The sequence below is a fragment of the Dendrobates tinctorius genome, unplaced genomic scaffold (assembly GCF_039654945.1).
Source record: "Dendrobates tinctorius isolate UK_male_01 unplaced genomic scaffold, ASM3965494v1 ptg000083l, whole genome shotgun sequence".
NCBI classification, from domain to species: domain Eukaryota; kingdom Metazoa; phylum Chordata; class Amphibia; order Anura; family Dendrobatidae; genus Dendrobates; species Dendrobates tinctorius.
The window spans coordinates 21,868,057-21,894,111 of record NW_027361751.1 but is presented as its reverse complement, the minus strand read 5'-3'; the positions used below and the strand labels follow the sequence as shown (position 1 = coordinate 21,894,111).

General features: G+C 40.1%; 1 protein-coding gene across 8 annotated transcripts in view; it reads left to right on the top strand.

Moving 5' to 3' along the window:
* Positions 1–26,055, top strand: part of MAST4 (microtubule associated serine/threonine kinase family member 4) — a 699,637-nt gene that overhangs the window by 586,826 nt on the left and 86,756 nt on the right. For all 8 annotated transcript variants that reach the window (XM_073584205.1, XM_073584199.1, XM_073584201.1 and 5 more), the window contains 5 exons: positions 12,251–12,405; positions 15,088–15,163; positions 17,902–18,111; positions 25,153–25,254; positions 25,424–25,556. In XM_073584205.1, the coding sequence (XP_073440306.1) occupies positions 12,251–12,405; positions 15,088–15,163; positions 17,902–18,111; positions 25,153–25,254; positions 25,424–25,556 (676 nt within the window). The remainder of the gene's footprint in view (positions 1–12,250; positions 12,406–15,087; positions 15,164–17,901; positions 18,112–25,152; positions 25,255–25,423; positions 25,557–26,055) is intronic.

Below are 26,055 nucleotides of genomic sequence, written 5' to 3'. Positions count from 1 at the left end.
TGCAATTTATTACAGAAATGTAGACAACACCACGAGTAATGTGATTTGCAGTGTTACATAACTTTCCATGATTGACAAAATAAAAATATATATGTGTATATATATTTTAAACTTTTTGCAAATTTTATTAAGAACTCCAGTTTTTCAAACGATAAATTGAACCCATCATTGCAAAATGTTGTTAAAACACTTGCCAGATTTTTAATTTACACCGCAACCATTTGGTGGCCACATGTAATATAACCATCCCGTGATAGAGTATCATCATTTTTCTGTTTTGTTATCTCCGTCCACAATTCTATGAATTGGTCAAGGAATGTAAGGAAAGCCCATATCTGTAGGCCTACTAGTTATCAATCAGTCTTTTCCTCCACAAAACATGTGAATTTGTATCCCACTTACTGTACACATGGACGTGCCATATCTGATGTCATCTGCCTTAGGTTTGCACACATTTTTCGTTGAATGATCCAATGTCATGGCCTATAAATTCTGTGTTTTGGGCTATAATTTGCTGATGTCACAAGTATGTAACTCATAAACAGTTTGGTTCTTGGTTTCGTTGATGAAGACGAGCCAACTTTTGCTAAGTAGACAATTTTTGGTCAGAGTAGCATCATAAAGTTTGAGACCTGAAAGAAATGACTTGCTTTCCTTTTCTTCCCCTGATAGCCGTTGGCCTAGGATGTGAGTCTCATCAACATGATGCATGAGTTGTCCTTGTGAAATCGGGTTACTCTCTCTCCATTAGTGTCAGGCCAGTTTCTCTTGTGACTACACCAAATCATCGAAATAGATGTTGACAGCATTTGTCACTCCACACTATATACTATCCTCACTCCCGTCCTCCGTCCATCCAGGGAATTCCACTTTACATTTACTCTTCAGCATAGATCTCTTAAATTATTCTTGGGAGTGTTTGACCTATATCTGGGAAGACAGGTCATAGTTTATCGATGCGTCGCTGGTTGTTTGCTATCTCTCCGGTGTCTCTTTTATGCAGTCTAAAATTTATTTTTTAACTTCACTACTATAAAGATGTCAGTGTGGTAAGGACTTTCTCATGAAGTATAGCTCCTGGTGCATGGTGCATGTTTTACAAGGAAAATGCAGATAGCGGGTAGCTTCACGATTATGGAGCTGTGTAAAGTTTACTTTAAGTATTAAGTTCGCCTTTACAATTGAATATTTGACATCTTATTCACACAATATAATACATAATGTATACTATCCATATACCAATTACAAGACTCACACAGATACCATATATTACATATGTGTTTCCAGGAAAACCATCCAATGCTTCAGGACAGAGCTGGGGTGGCTGCCATGTTTGTTCCTTTAGTCTTTTCTTGGATAGCTTTCCCTAGTTTTCCCATATCCTCCACAATTGTGTACAGATGGTATCACCTGGAACTGCTTTTGACATGGTGATGTAGACAATGACCCCGATTCATCAAGATTTTCTCTCCAGTATTGATGAGAGGGCCTGTCTTAGTAAGATGGATTTCATTCTTTAGAGTTGCATGTCAAGGCATCTGACAAGTGATGTGGACCTCTTTGCCCCAAGCCACAAATGTCATGTACTAGAGTAGTAAAGTAATGCCACAGCTCATCATAAATTAGACAAGCTGTGTCATTTTGCTCCTACCCCAGTTCAACCCCTTTTGGTGAAGCTGGGAGAAATTGGAGTGAAAATGCTAAAAGTCTCAACATTTTTGCAAATCTACAAGTTCCACAAAATTTTACAACTTTTCAATTAGTTTACTCAAGAATTCTGGCGAAATTGCTTTCATGAATCGGGGGCCAATGTTGGACAATGTGCCCTTCTTTACTTTGTTATTGGCTCAACTTACCATGTGATGTGTGACCAACTAAAAAAAATTGAAATCTGGTTTTGGCTTTTATCCTAAAGCCCCCGTCACACTAAGCGAGATCGCTGCTGAGTCACAAGTTTTGTGAAGCAACTGCGACCTCCGCAGCGATCTTGCTGTGTGTGACACCCATCAGCTACCAGCCCCCCCGCCGGGTATCGCTGATCGTGCAGGAATGTCCAGGGCCTTTTTTTGATCGTTGGTCTCCCGCTGGCCAGTGCGTATCGCTGCGTGTGGCAGGCGGGATACCAGCGATCAGCGAGCTCCCATCGCTGTAAGCAGACGCTGGGAGCTGGTATCAAAGGTGAACAGCGGGTAACTAAGTGCGCACGCGCATTCTGGTGAGTCTGCCTGTTTGACAGCTCCCCAGCGATCATGTAGTGACACACCAGCGATCCTGACGAGGTCATATCGTTGTCGGGATCGCTGGTGCGTCGCTATGTGTAACGGGACCCTAAGTCACGTGACAAGGCTCATTAAAGGGTCGGCATTGACTTTTAGGATTACTACTTCCTATTGGTGGCACTGGAATTCTAATCCTGTAGACAATTTGCAAACCAACTGAAAAAAAAAAACACAAAAAAAAAGTGCCCACATGATTTCACTTGTCTTAAGGCACTAAATTTTAGGAAAAACTGCTCTTAATGTAATTTGTAATAAGAGTTGACCAATCTGTAGTAAGAATTTTCCTACAATTGCATATATATCCATACATGCAAAAAGAAGTGGCTGTCTGTCTAATGTATAGATGAGCCAACTCCTTTCTGGCTGGTAGGAGGGCCCCTATGACATCTTAATGCTACAATAGGGCAACCCACTCTTGTGCCATGATTGTGAAATTAAAAAGTATAGCAGTAAGAACCGCTCAGCGGTGTAGAAAGAGGCTACATATGCTTGTAGTACTGATCCAATCGCAGCTGAGACCTCCAGCCCAAAAAAGTGGCCTGACCCCTGCTACAACACTCATGACTTATAGACTGACCTTCGAACAAACATTATCACAGAACTGTTTTCTAGAAGGTTCATTTGGGAGAGTTCAGCGGTAAAACCTGTTTCTCGTTGGCCTGGATCCTTCATTTCAGTGAAAGACTGAAGCACCATACAACTAGAAGGAAGTTTTCTTCAACGAGAAGACACTGTTACATCAGCAAAAAGCGAGCCATAATATTGCCCGAGGTTCAGGAAAGAGATGTTCAGCTAGTACATATGATGTTGTGGTGTTCAGATGTCATTAGACATGTAATTATTTATACAAACACCTGTACAAACATTTCACCTCATATTTATGAAGCATACATTGGTTGTACAAGACCACAAGTGGTGACAGTGGAGTATGTCACATCCTTCCTGTTATTGTGCAAGTCAGTCCCTCTGCGTTAATGCATCTTGCTTGGCTCAAGGCCAATTATCCATAGTCCTCTATTAGTCGTGCTGTTTAATTACCTGTAATTAATATGTTACAATATAACATAAATCCTCCTCATTGACACAAATAACACTCATTATTTTCATTAAGGTTTCCTTTTGTATCTATGTGATGACTAGACTATGAATAGTGACGGCCTCCACTCCATGATGATTCCCCATTGCTCAGGCTGCTCGCCTTTGTATGTAACTAGAATCACATTTGATTTGTCATTTTTTTTTTTTATCAATGCTGGAAAACACTTTTTACAAAAACATCAGCAACCCAATAAAAAAAAAATGATTTAAAAGCTTTTGCCAATAATGTTTTGGATAGAACGATATTCAAAAATAAGTCGTCAGCTCTAATGTTTAATTCCCCAACATCAGAACCAGCTCATGAGAAGTGAAGTAGTACATAGTGCCTGTTGAAATGAATAGGCTGTTTGTATAATACGCAGACATGATGTCCCAGATGCCCTCTTTCCTAGCTCGTTGAATTAGAAAAAGACCATTATGTTAATCGAGAGTGCCCCAAAAATGGTATTCGAAACTGACTTTCTAAAAAAAACATAATGGTATTGGCACTTGCGTTTCTGCAGTAGCTGCAAACATGCAAAAATAGCTTGGTGCAGGGAGCGGCTACAAAACATTTTTGACCACGTATTGTCTTCAATTATTGCATGATGCAAAGGACAATATCAAACTCTGACCCAAGACCAGTTTCTGAAAAAAAATCTCGATCTGCGAATTGTTTGAATATTTTCCTCTTTGTTGGGAACAAGCGTTAGCTATACGTGGAAAGGTTTTTGTGCCCAAAAAGAGAATATCACCCTGAGACACTATTAGGCTAGTTTCACACTAGCCGAACTCCTTCAGGGACTTTAGTCAGAAGCCAAGAAAAGCGAGATTAAGAAGAAATCAATCATTTTCTTGATCAAATGACAATCCCCACACACCAACCATGGGTGACAGATAATTATTCAGTTGCGGCCACCTGAAATTTTTATCTACCAAGATTTAGATTTTATTTTTCTTGATGACCTTCAAGTCCGTTTTCCTAATATACATATTACCGTAGTTCCTAAGAACTGGTGGGGTTGGTCGCTTACAATTCCCAGTGTTGTCGTGATTCATCCTCCTACAGCAATGGGGTTCACTTTATTTTCTGCCTGCTAACCTCATTTGAAAGGTCCTGTTGCCTACTTCAGTTTCAAGGTCTTAAGATCCTTGAGATGTCCGGATACCAAGGAAGGAGATTTGTTTCTGACAATCAAATCCTGTAGCTAATCAGAAACTGTCAACACATCCTGTCTATACAGTAATAAAATATTTGATGTAGAGGCACCGAGTCTCCCAGTAATATATAAGCAATCAGTAGCAGCACGCTCCGTGCAATGAACTCTGCCACCATCCAAACAAAGGTATCTGATAAACACGTGTATATGTAGTGAGCCCAGATGAAGAGCAATCCAGCGTCGCAGTGAAGCCGAGGTCATTCCCATTATCAGAGAGAACCTGAAAGTCATTTGTTTTATGCCATCTGTGTGGAAATCAAATGGCTTCTTAAACGCAAAGAATGTTTTTAGGAAGTATGGGTTTGTTTTTTTAAGACAACATGGGTATTAAGCAGTAATTTTTTTTGTGTTTTGTTATGGATGTGTTATCTATACACAGTACTCACAAAAACACACATCGGGTGTATAGAAAAAATGTTTGTGTGTATCTATAGAGACAAAAATGCTCTGTGTGAAAATCAAAATAATCTTGTAGTTATTATGATACCTTTTAATGGCTAACAAAAAGTAAAAGAAATGTTACAAAAGAAGCTTTCGGGACTTCTTAGGTCCCTTCCTCAGGCATGGTTTAACAAAGAAGAAACACAAATATATGCACAAACAAAAAAAGCATGTTATAATAAATGAACATTTATATAAACAAGCTAACTGAGGTCAGATAATGTGGTGTACTTCCAATGTGGTGTACTTAATTCTGTGCACTATATGTCCTATTGGGGGCGAAACAGGACAGAAAGAAAGTAAGGATGAGGTCTCATCACCTCACAATTACAGATAAAAAAAAAAGCAAAAAAAAAAAACAACACTTACCGGTGGCCAAACATTTCACACCATAGCACAAAACATTGCAGGGTTTTTTGAATACAAACTTATTAAAGTCTTTGATTCCATCCACGCAGTACTAAATCTGTCAGGAGGATTTATGACCCACTGCAGAACCTGAACAATCTGCTCCAAAGAAGTTGAGGGTACCAGGCCTGTGATCTATAACTTGGATATTGGGACTATAAAACTTCCACACTACTAATCCAATTAAGGATTCATTCTCTGAGCTCAGTTTGTTTATTTACATTTGTGGCCAAAAGTATTGACATCCCTGCAATTCTGTCAGATAATGCTCAGTTTCTTCCTGAAAATGATTGCAAACACAAATTCTTTGGTATTATCTTCATTTAATTTGTCTTAAATGAAAAAAACACAAAAGAGAATGAAGCAAAAAGCAAAACATTGATCATTTCACACAAAACTCCAAAAATGGGCCAGAAAAAAGTATTGGCACCCTCAGCCTAATACTTGGTTGTACAACCTTTAGCCAAAATAACTGCGACCGACCAACCATCAATGAGTTTCTTACAATGCTTTGCTGGAATTTTAGACCATTCTTCTTTGGCAAACTGCTCCAGGTCCCTGATAGTTGAAGGGTGCCTTCTCAAAACTGCCATTTTTAGATCTCTCCACAGGTGTTCTATGGGATTCAGGTCTGGACTCATTGCTGGCCACCTTAGAAGTCTCCAGTGCTTTCTCTCAAACCATTTTCTAGTGCTTTTTGAAGTGTGTTTTGGGTCATTGTCCTGCTGGAAGACCCATGACCTCTGAGGGAGACCCAGCTTTCTCACACTGGGCCCTACATTATGCTGCAGAATTTGTTGGTAGTCTTCTGACTTCATAATGCCATGCACACGGTCAAGCAGTCCAGTGCCAGAGGCAGCAAAGCAACCCCAAAACATCAGGGAACCTCCGCCATGTTTGACTGTAGGGACCGTGTTCTTTTCTTTGAATGCCTCTTTTTTCTCCTGTAAACTCTATGTTGATGCCTTTGCCCAAAAAGCTCTACTTTTGTCTCATCTGACCAGAGAACATTCTTCCAAAACGTTTTAGGCTTTTTCAGGTAAGTTTTGGCAAACTCCAGCCTGGCTTTTTTATGTCTCGGGGTAAGAAGTGGGGTCTTCCTGGGTCTCCTACCATACAGTCCTTTTTCATTCAGACGCCGACGGATAAGTACGGGTTGACACTGTTGTACCCTCGGACTGCAGGGCAGCTTGAACTTGTTTGGATGTTAGTCAAGGTTCTTTATCCAACACCCGCACAATCTTGTGTTGAAATCTCTTGTCAATTTTTCTTTTCCATCCACATCTAGGGAGGTTAGCCACAGTGCCATGGGCTTTAAACTTCTTGATGACACTGCGCACGGTAGACACAGGAACATTCAAGTCTTTGGAGATGGACTTGTAGCCTTGAGATTGCTCATACTTCCTCAAAATTTGGTTTCTCAAGTCCTCAGACAGTTCTTTGGTCTTCTTTCTTTTCTCCATGCTCAATGTGGTACACACAAGGACACAGGACAGAGGTTGAGTCAACTTTAATCCATGTCAACTGGCTGCAAGTGTGATTTAGTTATTGCCAACACCTGTTAGGTGCCACAGGTAAGTTACAGGTGCTGTTAATTACACAAATTAGAGAAGCATCACATGATTTTTCGAACAGTGATTGTCCACCCTCTTTTTTATATTTGGTGTGGAATTATATCCAATTTGGCTTTAGGACAATTCTTTTTGTGTTTTTTCATTTAAGACAAATTAAATGAAGATAATAATACCAAAGAATTTGTGTTTGCAATCATTTTCAGGAAGAAACTGAGTATTAGCTGACAGAATTGCAGGGGTGTCAATACTTTTGTCCACAACTGTATATGTTCATTTCTTATACCATACCTTTTTTTTTTTTTCTTTGTATGTGCGTATACTTCAGAAATTTTATACCATGCCTGTGGAAGGGACCTAAGAAGTCCTGAAAGGTTCCTTTGTAACATCATTTATTTTATTTAAGACTAGATGGAGGCCCGATGCTATCGCATCGGGAGGGCGGTAATGTCACGATGGGGGCAGGCTTTGCAGCGTTGAGACTCTCTCCCCCATGTGCTCACCTACCTATCCACTCTCTCTTTCCCCATGTGCAGACTTCTCCTGTCTGTGCTCTCTTCTTTGATCTGTCTACCACATGTGCTATCCCCCTTGTCTGCTGTCTCTCTCCTTCCTGTGCTGTGTTCTACCCTCGTGCTGTCCCGTTTGAGCTGTCTCCCCCCTGTGCTCTGTCTCTCTCACCCCTGTGTCTGACCGTGTACAGAACATACTACATCTGCTGGGCAGGGGAGGAAGCAAAAGACAATACTGACATTACAGCAGGAGATTGCAGAGGATACATTTTGTGAGGTAAAATATTGTTTAAAAACAGTCAGTGAAATATTTTAAATCCCAAAATGAATCCTTTGTGATCCCCTGCTGTAATGTCGGTGCTGTCTTTTGCTTCCTCCCCTGCCAAGGAGATGTGGTATGCTCCGTACACGGTCAGACACAGACAATTTTAAAAATGAACTTTCGTTCGTGGGAAAACCCCTTTAATGTGACCGGCTTCCTCTGCCTGTAGACACGTCTCGCATCTGCCACCGGGATCAGCCGAATGATTCACTGCGCCTGTGCAGAATTCACTCAGGTGCTGTTGTGAATTCGCTTTCTAACCTACCTCTGGTTACTAGTGAAGGTAGTGGAGCTGGTTATATTGACAGAGGAGTCACAAGTTCTCTTTCCGGGCTCCCTCTGGTGGTTACTGGAGGTAATGGAGCTTATCTAATTAGCAGAGGCCTGCCACCTGATAATGGGGAGGATGACTGGAGATCTGGAGTTTCTGACTGGATTTAAGACAGCCGACTCCCTCTATCCCTGCTGGTGATGTTTTCCTGCCTCCTGAGGTCTTAGTTTCCAGCTCAGTCCCTGCATGCTCAGCTAAGTGTTCTTTTGCTGTTGTTCACATTTGATCTGGTTTTGTCTATTTTAGTTTTGTGTGGTCAGCCAGCTCCGGCTGGGACTGTGCTGAACTTCCATCCTTATGTTACTGCTTGTGCCAGTTTGTTTTTGTCCCTTATTAGATTGGCCTCTTTTTGCTCTAGTGACTTCAGTATTTTTCTATCAGACGTGTTGGGCGTTTTTTGCAGGGTTTTTTGCGTGATTGCAGACAGTCTTTCCTTTCCTGTCCTGTCTAGTTAGTGTGGGCCCCATCGTTTGCTCAGTCTATTTTCCTACCTGTGTTTGTGTTTTCATCTTCTCTCACTGACAATATATGTTTGGGGGCTATCTTTTCCTATGGGGTCTGCTCTGGGGCAGTTTAGATTTCCCCTTTCTTGCTTTAGGCTTTAGCTCTCCGGCTGTGTCGAGGCGTCTAGAATCATCGTAGATACGCTCCACGGCTACTGCTAGTTGTGTGGCTAGGATCAGGGGTCTGCAATCCACTTAGTTACCAACCTCTCTGGTTTTCTGTGGCTTAGCTTGGTCTTGCTTTCCTCCTCGGTGACCCAATCATAACAGGTGCAGAGCGACGGTGTTCTGCTGGTGGTACCGCTCAAGAGGCTGCATGTGAATGTGTGCGTGGTGCGTACGGCATATAGAGTGTGTGTGTGTTGTGATGGTGTTCCGCTGGTGGTACTGCACAATAGGTTGGTACCAGCAGCAGTTTCCATATTGACACATCCATCACTTGGGTGTCCCAATATGGCGGTCGGTGAACTTCCTCTGCTTGGAATTCTGGGATATGGTGACATCTGGACAGAGCAGGAAATGAAAACTTTACAAAGCAATTATATAAATTCACACTGAGAGCGTTAAGCCAGGATTTGGTCAGTATCCTTTGTATTTGTAAGTCAAAAACCAGGAATGGAGCAATCAGAGGAAAACTATAATAGAAACACGTCACGACTTCTGTATTTATCACCCACTCCTGGTTTTGGCTTACAAATACTGATGTAATATACTGACCAAATACTGAACGTGTGAACGTGGCCTTATACAGAGGTTTTAGTTACAGGAATTCTTACCACTAATATTTTTGCGCAGGGGTTTCAGGACCTCCCGCTATCACCTATCCAGTTGATAATTGAAAGTTGGTAAAAGCCCTTTAAAAGTGGAAATACCCCTTCAAGCACAAAGCAATCTTCTTGGAATGCTTAAAGGCCACCTTTATATTTTTATTTTTTTATGTTTGTGCCCATACATGTAAAATGTAAGAATAATCAGCTTTGCAAATAATTAAAAAATCTATAGTTTTGTGTCTAGAGCTTCTATGCAGAGCTGTGCGTCTCTGCCACACAGTCCAAACAAACCCTATGTAATCCGAGTAATACTCCCTGCTATCAACTCTACAGCTTCCAGCTCTCTTGAATGTATGATTCTAAGAACTAGAGAAAAGATGGTGGATATCAGTCACTGATGTTGAAAGATGAGGCCATGCCATTTTAAATATGACCAGCCAGCAAGTCAAACATGGCAAGTTTTTGCTCTTGTTTTATTCTTGCTGCTTCCCTTAGCAAGCTATTTTGTTGTTTTTTCCAATTCTGTCATATGGTTCCATAGATGGACGTTTTTACATTCTAGTAGTTCTTATGGTGTTAACCACAAGGGTGTTTCTCACAGGGAATAATGCAGACCAGCCAAAAGACCTGCCCCCGCAGAACCCATTATACCACACCCCCCCTTATAAAGCCTATGAAGTTTAGCACGAAAGAAAAAGGCATATATCTTTGCAACCATATGGTGAAACTGAAGTACTCGGGGAGCAGCACAAATGAAATATGACCAAAAACTGTTGCGTTTTGACCTGGTGAGGTCCTCTTTAAGCCATCCTAAATCTGTTAAGCAGAGAAGATTCTGCACAGGACATCCATGTTCTTTTATACCTAACGCAACATGTCAGTAGACCATAAGGCCGCTTTCACACTTCAGGCTTTCGGTATCCGGCATGGTGCGGCGAAAAACCGGACTGCCGGATCCGGCGCCTGTTATGACCAGATCTGGCTTTTCCCCCGTGCTGTTTCATTGCTGCTGCATTGCGCCGGATGGCAATGCAGCACGTCCGTTTTTTTCCGGATCTGGAGAAAATAGCCGGTCCGGCGTCTGGAAAAAACGTTGCATGCAACGCTTTTTCCCAACGCCGGACCGGTTTTTCGCACTGCGCATGCCCGGAAACCTTCTCTGCCAGGAATATATCCGGCAGAAAGAAGGATCCGGTGTCTGCGTATGCGGCCGGATCCGGCAGTCCGGTTTTTCGCCGCCCCATGCCGGATACCGAAAGCCTGAAGTGTGAAAGCGGCCTAAGTTGGGTCACACATTGTCCAGAGAAGTGTGAAGATGGGATATTGCGAGGTGCTGTCTGCAATGTGTCTTGAGAACATATTAGAGCTGCTGCTTATCGAACTTAGTGCTCCAATGGGCTTTGCAGGTTATAGACTCGCTAATTATGACTTGTATACAACACATACTCGTCAGCTCATTAGCACTTAGACATCGAAATACTTCAAGATATGAATAGAAAGACTTATGTGAAATAATTAACCTACGGTAATTAGTCATTCTGACCCACAGCCTTTCCCTTTTCACAGTCAGGCGCCACATAGCACTAAATACACATAATGTAATAATAATGGTTTATGGTTTCCATGCAGCAACATATTTTTATGTAATTTGCACAGAATAAAACAAACTCCAGAATGGTCAAAAAGTTAATTAAAGAAGTACTCCCATCAACATTTTTATCCTCTTTATATATTGCAGTCATCATATTATATAGCACTTAAAATTGCACATTTTGCCTTTCTACCTAGCTAATTGTTTTCCTGTTTTCCACTAGGTCTATGATATCGCATGATTAAAAACTGATTAGAAAAAGTAAGTCAGTTTCCCCTGCATAAGTCCTCCCCCTCTTCAATTCCTGACCCAGCTGATGTGCTCTTCCTCCTTCAAGAGAATTTTCAGCAATGTAGAATTGTAGTTCTACTGATGATTCATGCAGGGAAGATTGATTTCCTATTTCTACATAGCGCTTAGAAGGATTCAGCTAGTCAGTTTTTGATCACATGATGTCATGGACCTAATAGAAAAGAGAAGAATTAACTGGGTAGAAAGGCAAAATGAGCAATGGTAAGTGCACAGTGCTATATAGTATGATTGTAATATATTAAGAGGATAAAAACTTTGATGGGAGGGCTTCTTTAAGATGCTTTTTTTTGAGTTTTGGGGTAGTTCCTGACTGGACTCAGATCGCTATGTATTGAGTGTGTAATCGTCTCGCACCAGTTTTTATGTTTGTCTGACATGCCAGTCTTTATTTTCTTTCTCAATTTCGATAGGATTTACATTGGTAAAATATATGAAGCTGGGATTTGTGTATGCTGTATGCAGTTGTCTGTAGGTTTGTGAATAACGCATACTTTATTGCTGAATTTGACCTTTCTATCTCGTCATACATCATCAAAGATTTTCTTTTAGACTGCAGTGAGATTTGGGTATTCAGTAGAGAACCAGCCGGTAATGACTTGTCATTGTCCAATTTCCTTTTGCCTGTCAACAAAAAAATATCCACATTGCTGATATCATCCATTTTCTACTCTCCTCCAACTAACCTTCTGGCCTGACATTTAAGAGAGATTTATACAATCTGAAATAGACAGTTGTGCTTTGTAGACATGATTCCTTTACACTGGAGACAGATGCAGATATATAAACAATAAACAGCCTTTGATGGTGATCGCTGCTAATTTCTGTAGGCTCCGCGAAATCTGCAATGACATCTCAAGAACGTCGTCGGTGACGGTAGTCCACATGTATGTTAACACTCTCGTGTGTTCCACAGTCCTCCTGTTCGTCCCAGGAGAAGCTGCACCAGCTACCGTATCAGCCAACACCTGACGAACTACATTTTTTGTCCAAACATTTCTGCACGGAGAGCATCGCCAGCGATGACAGATGCCGGAACACGCCGCTGCGCCCTCGCTCCAGGAGTCTCAGGTGTGTGAAGTCTGCTACTGTCACCGAAAGAAATAATTCGTCCGAATTAAATTTAGTCCTGTTCTAAATGTGAAATGTGATCATCGAATAGTCAGCCTCTGAATACAAATTGTGTTCAAGAACGTGATCAGTCTTATAGAACATTTATTCTCTGACCACTTTGAATCCTTCGTTGCTTGGGTGGGTATTCTCTGGAGGTTTGAAGATCTCCCGTCATATTATATGATCTGGGCAAGTCCAGTTACAATTGCTTTAGTACTATCCTATGACACTGATGTGCTCGGAGCAAAGAACAGTTTTATACAGAGGTAGAACACTATTTTAGCATCAATGATAGTTAATCTGAGTAATCTTTCAGATAATAAGGTTTATGGATTACAGATGTAAGGAAAAGACTCCATCAGACTTCAAATACATTCAACTTATAAACCGGCTTGCGGTGCGTTTTTGAAATCTGCAATGTATTTACGGTATTTCTCTTGTGGGTGCGCACTGACTTTTATGAGTGGGTTTTACCCATAAAATTGCATTAGATGCAGAAAATCCGCAGTTAAAAAAGTCAAGTAAAGCCACACATGATTGTATCAATTTGGTTTTGCCAAAGTCTAACGTCAGGAAGTATAAACAAAGCAGTTTTATGTAAAAGCATGACTTCCTCAAAAGAAACTAATAAAATGCGACGTCAACAATATGATAAAAATGCATGTAAAAAGTCCACTCAAAAACACAATGAAACAACACAAGTAACCTAAAACTCACCAAATACTCATCGTGGGAGCATAGCCTAAATGTTTGTCTTTTACCTTCCAAAGGCCATATTGAGGTCCAGAGGGCACCCATTATGGGTGGGGGAAAGGTGATTCCGGCTTCTAAATAGGAAAGGGTTCTTTACAGTTAGGATTGTGGAATGCCCGATCACAAGATTTAGTAATGGCAGACACTATGACAGGTTTTAAAAAAGAGCTGGATGATTTCCTCAATAAAGCTCAATTAAGGATCTCTTAGGAAATGATTTAAACTAAACAAGTGAACATATATTCCCTATAAAATTCAAATTTTTCATATAAGTAATGAGACCTGTATTAAGCAAAAAATGTCAGCAGAATTCCTCAGTTATTAGGCAATTCAGTATAGTTATAAGAGTTCTCATATCAGATGTCCTCCAAACCCCTCATATGCTGACAAATAGCACCAAAACAGTTCCATGGTCAATAGATAGACAAGCAATCTAGCAAAAACATGCGCCACACATATTCCCCCAAGGTAGGACTTAGCATGACTCAGGTGCACCCCATGCCTCATTACTTATATGAAAAATTCTGTGCCATAAGGCCATTAATGAATTATGTATGTGCCTAGTAGATTCTAAATATATACATTACTGTGTTTGAGCAGTCCCTCTGATCTGTTGGAAGGAAAATGGTCTTGTACTTTGGTTTATGCTATACCTATTGGGTACCCTTTTAGTTTCAAGGCTCACTTCACCTTTGCCCTTTTTGGGCATTGTTTTCCAACCTTTCTTGCTAGGGTGAAATAGGGGAGTGAGGGAAAGCCTACGTTGAGTGGGGGCGCCAAAATCGTCCTATTAGGGTGCCAACCTCCACGGCTAGGCAGGAATAAAGCTTAGTTCTATTGCAGGGTATCCTCTAGGCTAGGGTTTTTATCCTATGGTATTTCTTTATATACCAGTTTTTCACGGGATTGGTATTTTTTTTAAATTGAGATTAATAAATTTGAATTTTATAGGGAAATATATGTTCACCTTTATTCATGATTTCCTCAATACACATAACATTGCGGGTTATAATTAAATTAATGACAAAATGCACAATTGGTGGAGAAAGGTTGAACTTGATGGACCTTGGTGTTTTTTTAACCTGTGTAACCTGTAGTCAAATGCCAAGATAAAATATAGCGTCATGACACTAAAGGATGCCGCAGAGGTTTGTGAAATGCGGCCTCTGCATCCAGCGATCCCACAACCCGGAAGCTTGAACCTTATTCCGGCTGGAGAGTCGGGTCCTTTTTAGAAGATGTTTAGAATCCTTTTTCTTTTTATATACATGTGTTGACTTTACCTTTCCCACCTTCTAATGGTTTTGAGATTATTCCACTTGCACTGTCCTGGCCGACAAGTGCACTTCATAGAATGGGCCGCATTAACCTATTATGTTTGCTCTAGTGACCAGCGTACAAACTGGAGTATATCAAGACTCTAGTAGATGGTAACTAAAAAAAAATAGTTACAAAAAGTTCCAAAAGCTTCAGATATTATATTTCTATAATGTTCTGTTGATACATTCTATTTCATGTAGTTATTTAAGTCCCTATTAGATTTTGATATCCTTTGAAATGTATGTGACCATCTTCTCAGTTGGGTGGTGGTTTATGTTGGTTTGACCCTGATTGCAGGGTATCACAGAAGGGAAGATTTCCATTATCCTTTATCTTCTTACCAAATGTGACATAGACAATAAAGTTTATAGCAGCTGAAGGTGTTGGCCCCAGCTACTGCTGATCACGACTCCCACCTTTTTCTGGGCTGGGGGCTTTTCTTCTTAGAAGACACACACGTTTCTGACTGCTTATTATAGTGCTACTTCTGCCCTTGGAAGTAATTGTGTTAATGTATGAACTGCTTTAATACCAAGTAAATAAAAAGCCCATTTTGTGTGTTTTCAGCCCTGGACGTACATCTGCCTGCTGTGACCACGAAATAATTATGATGAACCATGTGTACAAAGAACGATTCCCGAAGGTAATTTTACACAATTTTCTGTGTGGTATAAACTCTGCTTTGTATGTGGAATGCCTTATTCCTCTGTCATAGTACAGATGGGTCTGTGCTCATTGTTAAAAGGCCTACAATCATTACACCATACACCTGCAATATATATTTCAAAATTATGCCGATTAGATTACTCTCATAGTGAACTATCTCTCTGCTAATTCTGTATTTGTTAGCTATGGATTCTAACCATGCTAATGAAACTGATCTGTGGGTTTACATGCCATAGAGGTCGACTGAGTTTGCGGAGGGTCTCTAAGATGGAGAACATGGCCTTTGATCTAAAATTATGGCCCTTCTATTTTGGATGCCAAGTAGTGATGCGAGAGTATACTCGTTACTCAAGATTTCCGAGCATGCTCGGGTGATCTCCTAGTATTTTGGGCATGCTCAGAGATTTAGTTTCTGTAGCCACAGCTGCATTATTTCAGAAACTAAATCTCTGAGCACATCCAAATACTCGGAGATTACCCGAGCATGCTCGGAAATCTCGACTACCGAGCATACTCGCTCATCACTAATGCCAAGTATAGCACCATAATGGGGAATCCTATTTTAATTTTTTTCATATTGTACATCCTTGTCTTCTATGTGCACTTCCTAATTGCACAGATATTGGTAACAACCTTCTTCTAAACATGAAGGCCTATATGGCATACTCTTCTTTCATGACCTATCCTAATTCCTTGACCTTGTGGCCCACCCTAGTTTTCTGTACACTTACTCATTAATCTCCAGTTTACCATCTGTTACCAACTCTCTGACTGAGAAACACTGTATATCTGCTATATGTTTGGGTGTTTTCACCGTTCAGTGGCCCTGTCGGGGCTTACGACACAATCCCCTGCAAAACGGGATTTGGACGTATGCGCCAGTGAGGATATTGACTATAATGATGCCGGTAGAACGAACGTTTGCTCAGCTGGCATCATTATAGTCTATGGCCTCGTCCGCGCTTACGTCCGAATCCCGTTTTGCAGGGGGCTGGGTCAAAAGCTCCGACGGCCACTGATCGGGTGTGGAAGGACCCTAACATACAGCATTATTTGACTACTGGAGGCAGACGCAGTCTACTACAGATGCGTGAACGCAATGTGAAAGCACCCTTAGCATAGTTGTCATTTCAACAGTAAAGGCCTTCATACACATTAGGCTACAGTTGGCTCTACTCAAAGAGATTGACAGAATTAGCCAATAACTAACGTCAGGGAAGAGAAAGATCTGGCCTGATGAATTTCATTGTCCGATACTTTTGTTAGCACTAGAGAAAAGCCTCTGCCAGAAGAGTATGGCGATGGCTCTGTCATAGAGAACACAGGAATGCTAGGCTGGGTAGATGGGAGAGAGCTGTTAGCCAAACGAGTTTTACATCACTATCTAATGGAAATGGAGGCTTTTATTTAAATGCCCAGCTTCAACTTGCGTACTGTGAAAGAAACAGTCCCATCTATATATTTTTTTTATTAAATATTCGTATGTGTGCCTGTAGTGTTTCTCTCCTGAAAGAGCAGCGGTAGGAAGTATATTAATACACTCGCACTACATTACATGCACATATACACACATTTCATAAAAATATATATAGATGGAAGTGCTTCTTTAAATAATAAACACCATGTTAAGTCATTAAGGGGATAGCAGACCTTCCGAGCAATAATTCGGTTTTAAAGCATGTTAAGGGTGTTGTCTGGTCATATCATATTGGTGGCCTATCCTTTAGATAGGTGAGGGTGTCCGGTGTTGTACCTCCACTATCAGCTGTTACTTGATCTGGACATCAGATGTAGAGCACGGCTCAATTCAGTGTGTAGAGACGGCTGCCGAGTACTGCAGACCGGTTCCTAGTGGTAAGCCTTTAAAGAGATTTTCCAGTTTCTTAAAATAAAGCAAAAATGTATGACCCTTTCTAATATACTTTGGCTATTGTTTTTGAGATCTATGCTTGCTGTCATTAAATGTGAGCCTTCATTCTCTACTTCCATTAGTTAATGAGGGTTTTCCATCTCATAAAGTGATAGCATGTTGCTAAGATAAGCCTCTACAATGTGATTGGTAGGAGCCCGAATGTTGAGGCCCTCACCTATCCTGTGAATATTGGAGACACAATTTGCGTGTAGATCTATGGCTCTTTCTAGTTTTGGACCTGTTTTGAGTCTTTTCCAACCACCAATCTGTGTCGGCAACTGCAGAAGGTTCAATTAAATGCGGGTACATGGCAAATTCTTGCACAACTGGATGACTAAGGGGCCACTGTGCAGAGATGAGGCAGAGTAGGGCATGCAGCATTTCACCATGGAATTTCATTCTCTAGATTGGTTGGTGTCCTAGAGGACCACCATTGATGATAAATTGGTGGCATATCCTAACGATATGCCATCACTTTGAAAGATACTACAGCCCAGTTTGTACAATGGAAGCCTAGTTCACAGATTGCCATCCACTGAAGGTAAGCAGTCAAAATTAATAGTAGCAATCCGTGATCTTGAATACAATGGAGAGTTGATGTAAATGATTTTTTTTTTTGCATAGATTTTTTTTATGTTCAGTGATTAAGCTATATTTGATTTATTTTTTATTCTTTTTTACATCTTTGTCTCAACTTCTTTTTATTTATGTACTTTGGTATTGTTGGTTTTGGTTATGCATTTGTTACTCCGCTTTTCATTGTGTTGAAAGGTAACTTGTTTTCAATGCCCATATTTCCTCAGGCCACGGCTCAGATGGAAGAGCGACTCCGGGACATTATCACTAACTATTCCCCTGACAGCGTGCTTCCGCTTCCAGATGGCGTGCTCAGCTTCACTCATCATCAGATCGTGGAGTTGGCACGAGATTGTCTGGATAAATCTTACCAAGGTCTCATAACTTCAAGATATTTCCTGGAGTTGCAGCAAAAATTAGAAAAGTTATTACAAGAGGTAAATGACATGTCTAAGCCTGCAGATATGTGTATTATTCCCGAATACTTTTAGGCCCAAAAAGTCAAAAGTATCCAAGGAGTGATATCTCAATTGGCAAGCCAGTAAAAATATATTTGCAAGCTTTCAGAGTACAGAGGTGCCTTCATCAGGCGGTTATACTAATGAATGACTGCGGCAAAAGCACATTTAAGAGATGTTCGAATAGGACATTTGGCCATAGGAAAGATGAGATGATGCCTCCTAAAAACAAGCCAAGGTCCTAAAATTAAGGTTTCTGTTACAAATAAAGAGGTGATGGTTGAGGAGTTTAGTGATCTGGAGTCAGTCTGGTAGAGGTGGGAAGTATGTCCAAGTAGTGAATCATAGATCCAGGTGTTAGATGAGTCCTGTTGTCAATTACCTGAACATCCTTATAGTCTCGAATTCCCATACTTTTCTCACTCTGTTGTTCTTAAATTGACCTTTCAATATTAAGACATTTAAGTCTGTCATACAGTGTCCAGGTCCAGAGGAATGTTTTCCCACAGTCCAGCTCTTTTCTTATAGCGTGTCTGTGTAGATTTATCCTTGTTTGTAGTTTTTGCATGGTTTTCCTCCAGGGAACCTTGTACACTGTATCACGTACACCACATTGTAGGATGTACATGAGAAGGCATCCATGATTTCATAACCCCTGATTTGTGTTGGATATGTGGACTGTATTAGTTGGTAAAATGTGGATACGAGTCCCGAGTTACAGGGGAATGTGCAAGGGTCTGACGGTGATGAGAGGACACTTCTCACCAGGAGATTCCTTAAGTTAGAGGGCTGTCTCTCTCTGTAGGAGATAATTGGTAGTTCTGGGAATATTTCTTTCAGTCTGTGGTCTCTGTGGACTATTCGTTGAAGATCAGCACCAATTTTCCTTAGGATGCTCATGTGGGGGTTGTACGTGACCACAGGAGACGCCCTGCTGTTATTCTCCATTTGTTTGTAGTCCAGGCGGTGGCTCCTTGAGGTCTTGTGGACCTGCTCATCTCTTAGCAGTGGATGGCATCTTTGGAGAAGTGTATTCCTCAGTGATAGCAGGTGTAGTTTCCTATCTTCACTTTTTGAACGGATCCGAAAGTGCTCCTGAGATTGACTAGATTTATTTTTTTTGCGTGCCTTGGATGAAAGCTGTTCCATTTCCGATAAGCCGGGCGTCCTGTGGGTTTATGGTAAATTGATGTTTGTATGGCATTGTTTTTGATGTGTATGGTCGTAGCCAGAAAATGAGACTTTGAGTGTTGTTGAGTGTGAGCTTGATGCTTGGGTGGAAATTGTTGTGGAAGGTAAGAAAATTATGCAATAAAAGGGAAATAACTAAGCTATAAATGATGTCACTAAATCTACAACCAACTCTTAAAATTCATACTGCTATAAGCCTGCTGTGCTACTAGAATTTCCAGACTGGCATCTATACAGTTTTTTTTTTTTTTTTTAGTACTTTTACATAGGTGTGCAATGTGATGTTAATAATACTGGGTCGACTTTAGAAATATTGTCCCCAATGGCTGCACACCTTCACCGCTGACAGCCTTTATAAGCAGCCGAATCCCAGGCTCTGTGATTTTCTATTCATTATAGAATCACAGTCTTATTACACAGTTGCCTGAAGCTTCCTTTCTCCATTGCACAAAGTTAAATCTAATGAAAGATATGTATACCAATGCTTTTTTTTATATAGTTTGCCAGTCTGTACCATAACGTTTTTTGAAAAAAATGAAAAAAAATTCAAGAATCAAAATAAAAGTCGAGAAGAAAACTCTTCTGTATTATAAATCTGAGGTTTATGATATTAAAACTAGCAAGATAATCTGTCCTAGACTGATCTAGATTCTAACATGATGCGTTTTTTTGTTTTTGTACCAGCTTGGTCCGAGGAAACAAATCGGCCATGTTGCGTGACCTCATAGAAAAACAATGGTCCGTGTGCGTTCCGATGTTTTGTCAGATCAGAGTCTAATGGAAAATACAGTGGTGTGCACCTGACCGTACTTGTCCGCCGCCTGTTGTCAAGTGCAATCATTGTCCAGCAGCAGAGACACCAATACAGATTATAGGAAGTCTCTCTGCCTCTGCTCTTCTGTTTTTCAAGTTGCATGCTGGGCAAAAGCGAATTGTAGCTCAGTGCAAACAAGCCTAATGATAAAGGAAAGAGCAATGCATGTTGGGGATGTGAAAAAAGAAATGTCAATACTTATAGTGCTGGCAGAATGTAGATAAAGGGGAAGCATCCTATCCATCCTATTAAGAAAAAAAAAATGAATGCAAAGCTATAGTATGAAAAATAGGACAGTTCCTAAACACATTAGTCTGGTATGTGCAGCAAAAGCAGTTTTTATATGTTGTAGGGCATGTGGGCAGCAAAATCTTGCTTTTTTTTGTTTTACAAATTTTCAGTGAAAGAATAGGTATGTTATAATAATGAGAGTATGCTGTACCCTTAGTCATGGCTCCGACAGGTATGAAGATATAGTCTAAATTGGTCATCATGGACTACTGGACTGTAACCATGAAGAAGGAGGAGTCAGAAGGAGGCAGGCATAGAATGAAAAGTTGTGATTAGATCATGGTAACAATTAGCATGTGACGGTCATATTGATGAATCACTGCCCTCATGTAGTAAATGCCATCAGAACAAAGTACATGATTTAGTGACATTCGCAACTCTAATGGGACATCAGATGGGTGGAGCGCAATATTATTATTTGTATTGGCCTGTAACTACTACTTGTAGTGCTGGCATTGCACGTGAATGGGTGTGATGCTGCCAAGCAAGACTCATGAGAGGGACAATTAATTAGGCCAGTACGGTATAGTATACACCATCCTAGATCAGATGGCAAATATGTACATTATTCTTATTTTTGTGTCACTTCTAGGCATCATTGGGTTTTATTTTAGGTTTTTGTAGCATTTTTATTATCTGATCATAAAGAATTAAGAAATGTAACGGATAGGTCAAACTATGACCATTCCCTTTTTTTTAACCCCTTCACCCGGGCCATTTTTTCTTTGTTTTCATTTTTCACTTGCTTTCTTCCCAGAGACATACCAGTAACTTTTTTTTTTTTTTTTGTCGATAGGGCTGTGTGAGGTTGTTTTTTTTTTCGGGACGAGTTGTACTTTTGAACATTTATTTTACCATATAATGTACTGGAAAACGGAAAAAATATTCAAAGCGCTGTGAAATTGCAAAAAAAAAAGTGCAATTCCACAACTTTATCTATTTTTTTTTTACCATGTTCACTAAATGCTGACCTGCCATTATGATTCTCCAGGTCATTACGAGTTTCCAAATGCCAAACATGTCTAGGTTCTTTTTTATTTAAGTGATGGAGAAAAAATCCCAAATTTGTTGAGAGAAAAAAAGGCGCCATTTTTTGGCATCTGGGGCTGGGTGAGGGCTGATTTTTTGCACACCGAGCTGACTTTTATTGATATCGTTTTGGAGTAGATGCGATGTATTGATTGCTTGTTATTACATTTTATTGGAATATTGCAGCGACCAAAAAACTTAATTCTGGCATTTTGAATTTTTTTACCGATCGGATTAATTCTTTTTATACTTTGATAGATCAGGTGATTCTGAACGCAGCGATACCAAATATGTGTATTTTTTATTATTATTTCATTTTGAATGGGGTAAAAAGGGGGGAATTTAACCTTTTATTTATATATATATATATATATATATATATATATATATATATATATATTTTAACTTTTTTTTTTTTTTAACACCTTTTACTGGCTTTAATATTTTCCTTAGGAGACTTGAAGCTGCGATCTTCTGATTGCTTGTGCTACACATAGCAGAATTGATCATTTGCTATGAACGCCGGCCATAGAGCGGCGCTCATAGCAGATTGCCAATGACAGCCACAGGGGTCTCCTGCAGACCCTGGATTGTCATGCCAACCCATCGGCGCCCTACAATCATGTGACAGGAGCGCCGATGGGGACCACTAGTGCAATCATGTTAAATGCCACTGTCAGAGATTGACAGCGGCATTTAACATGTTAACAGCTGTGGTTGGATTGCTAATGCACCTGCAGCTGTCATGTGCCGGAAAAGATGCAGGCTCAGTGCCGGAGCCCGCACTAAAGGGGGAGACACAACATATGATGTATATATAGGTCATATGTCGAGAAGGGTTTAAAGATGTTGTCCACCCCTGATATATATTTCAGAAATATTCCAGAGTTCTTAAAGTATACTCGCCTTACTGTGAGTAAGGTAAGTATACTTCAATCCAAGGAATTGATAATACCAGTCAGCAGCGTTCAAACTGTAATTAACAAATAGAAAGTCAGGGGCTCTGTAAAACCAAAACCACGGTCAGGTAGACCAACAAAAATTTTGTTCACAACTGCCAGGAAAATTCATCGGAATGCAAAGGAAAAACCCACGAATAACATCAGCTGAAATACTGGACTTTCTGAAAACTAGTGGTGTGGCTGTTTCAAGATGCACAATAAGGAGGCACTTGAAGAAAAATGGGCTGCACGGTCGAGTCGCCAGAAGAAAGCCATTGCTGTGCAAATGCCACAAAGTATCTCGCCTACAATACACAAAACAGCACAGAGACAAGCCTCAAAACTTCTGGAACAAGGTAATTTGGAGTGGAGAGACCAAAATTGAACTTTTTGGCCACAACCATAAATGTTACATTTGGAGAGAGGTCAACAAGGCCTATGATAAAAGGAACACCATTCCTACGGTAAAGCACCGAGGTGGATCACTGATGTTTTGGGGATGTGTGAGCTATAAAGGCACAGGAAACTTGGTCAAAGTTGAAGGAAAGATGAATGCAGCACATTATCAAATATTGGAGGCAAATTTGCAATCATCAGCCTGGAAGCTGCACGTGGGACATACTTGGACATTCCAACATGACAACGATCCAAAACACAAGGCCAAGTTGACCTGTCATTGGCTACGGCAGAATAAAGTGAAGGTTCTGAAGTGGCCATCTCCGTCTCCTAACCTCAATATCATTGAGCCACTCGGGGGAGATCTCAAGCGTGCAGTTCATGCTGGACAGCCCAAGAATTTACAGGAACTGGAGGCTTTTTGCCAAGACGAGTGGGCAGCTTTACCATCTGAGAAAATAAAGAACCGCATCCACAATTACCACAAAAGAGTTCAAGCTGTCATTGATGTTAGAAAGGGCAATACACGGTATTAAGAAATGGGGTATGTGAACTTTTGATCAGGGTCATTTGGATGTTTTGGGTTGTCATTATGATTTCAAAAGAGTGCCAGTGCTCAAAGGTATCACACCTTGAATACTTTTCTCAATTTTTAGTATTTACATTGATTTCAAAAGAGAAAACACAGTAGTTTGACAAGAAATGGCTTCACCCAACTACTAACCATGAGTGGAGAAAAAGTTTAGGTATTATCATTCATATTCTCTGAAAAAAGGCCAAGCAAGCAAAAATTCTGTCAGGGTATGTAAACTTTTGAGCATAACTATAACAACTCTCTCTCTCTCTCTCTTTCTTTCTTTATATATATATATATATATATATATATATATATATATATATATATATATATATATATATACACACAATTCAGGTATGCCTTTCCCTTAGCAAAATTTTTAGTGATACTATTAAAGACTGGTATTGTGCAAGATTTGGCTGGGGAGAGAAGACAACACCTGTGTAGATAGGGTATGTTCCTAATGTTCATGCCTCCCTTGTAGTGCATATATGATGTGTTTAGACTTTACCTCTGTCCTGGCATTGCACGATACTTGTGAATTATATTATTCTGTGTAGGAACATTTTGGTTTTTCTCAAGAGTTTACAAACCGAGGTCTTGAGACTTAACAAGCAATTAGAGATAAGAAAGCATAATTCACAGCGTTTGTCTAAAGCCAAGTGAATTGCTCCTCCATCTACATTAGTCATTGCAGACACTTGTATATTTAATTAGATGGATCTGCCCGACTCCCTCGGGTTATACCATAGTTTGTCTGTTTTGGTTTCATGGTTTGAAAGCTAAAGACAAATGGAAAGTTCTCTCCTCGCTGACCGCTGAAGACAGTTACTTAGTTTGGTTTTGACATCTCATACATAATAATAAAGATAAATGGCTTTTGCTGCCTGTTGCAAGCAAAGAAACTAGAATTCATAGCTGTGCACCCAGTGCCTACCAGACAAGGAAAATTGGAATAGAAAAGAAGGATCGGACATATGCAGCTGAAATAATACAAAAATAATATCTCTCGTAAACGTCCATTTCATTTGTCCTCTTTTGCTAAAAGGAAAAGTTCTCGAAGGCAGATAGTTTTTAGTTGTTTGATATGAACCGCTGCTGAGTTTTGGCCCAATTTAAAACAGACCTGTCACTTGCCATACATGTGTACGGTAATTTGTTTTTATCTGGTGTAAATATCACTGTTCTCTGAATATGGCTTTGTATTTGTTCTACATCCCTGTATGTAAATCTAATTTTGCTAGCCAAGGAGGCGTGATTCTTGAGAACACTCCCATGAATAAGAGTTGATCACACCCACTTGGCTATTAAGCCTAGATTTACATACAGGAAAGAGGGTGTCCTATCTCAGGAACTGAGAGGTGCAGGAACACAAGTAAAATAATTTTAGATGAACAGTGGCATTTACAGCAGACAAAAAAATACATATTTATGGATAGTGAACAGTCCTCACTATAGCGTGTGCCATATATAATTGAAGGCGTCTTTCTGCCTTAGGCGGATTAGTTATTTAGAGGCTTGGAAATGTGGTAGATTACACCTGTGATAGCTTTAATGCTAAACACTTGTTTCCACTCTAACCAAGGGTTGGATGTGCGTTGGGTTTGTACGTTCCCTCTGGGTTTCCGTTGTCTTCCTTCACTGGCTCTTCAGTCAATCCAAAACGCATACTAGTAGTTTGCCTGTTTTTACACCTCCCACTTAGAGTCTATGATGATCTTCATTTTGTACTTTTTATACTCCTGTGTTTTACTATTTTTATTCCTTTTTGATCTTTATAGGCTCAAGAAAGGTCAGAAAGTGGAGAATTGGCTTTTATCAAGCAACTTGCCCAGAAAATCCTAATTGTAATTGCACGACCAGCCCGCTTGTTGGAATGCCTGGTAAGAATGAAAACCTTTACATTAGCATTTGATCTTTTTATGATTAATTTAGTCTGTTGAAAATAACTTCATTACCAAAGCTCACCAACCACTTCATCATTTGTAAACCCATAGTTCTTGGAGTATGTGAGATTTTCTATTTGTTGATTACATCTTTTGTATAATTCAGGAATTTGATCCTGAAGAATTTTATTACCTTTTGGAAGCAGCAGAAGGCCACGCCAAGGAGGGCCAAGGTATTAAAACTGACATACCAAGGTATATCATCAGCCAGCTGGGACTGAACAAGGATCCTCTGGAAGGTAGGCAGATCATGCATTATTTTTTATGAATACGTTTCATAAAAACTTATATGAAGTTTTACTTTCTGTGATGCAAATTTGATAATGAACTTTTCATTAGATGCCGAGTCCCACGATAAAGCATCTAATGCTTCTAGGCATTTTATATTTTTAGACAATAGTGAATTAAACACTACAAATGTAGCATTTTATCACTACTATCTTAGAATTATTTAAAGTCGGAAAGATTGAGGAATGAAATGAATTGAATCAGAAAATCAACAACTTTTTAGAAATGGCTAAATTTCCACAAATAGTTAAGTGAGGCAACTAAAAGGTGGAGAATTAGACATGTTGCCTTCACACCTGTACTTAAACTGAAAAGGAGCCCCCAGTAGTCCCAGAACATGTAACAACAGTTAAGGGTTGTCTGGTCATATGATATTGATGACCCATCTTTGGGATAAAAAGGACATAAGGGAGAGCAGCAGAGCAGAACGCCCCAATTCTGACTTATAGT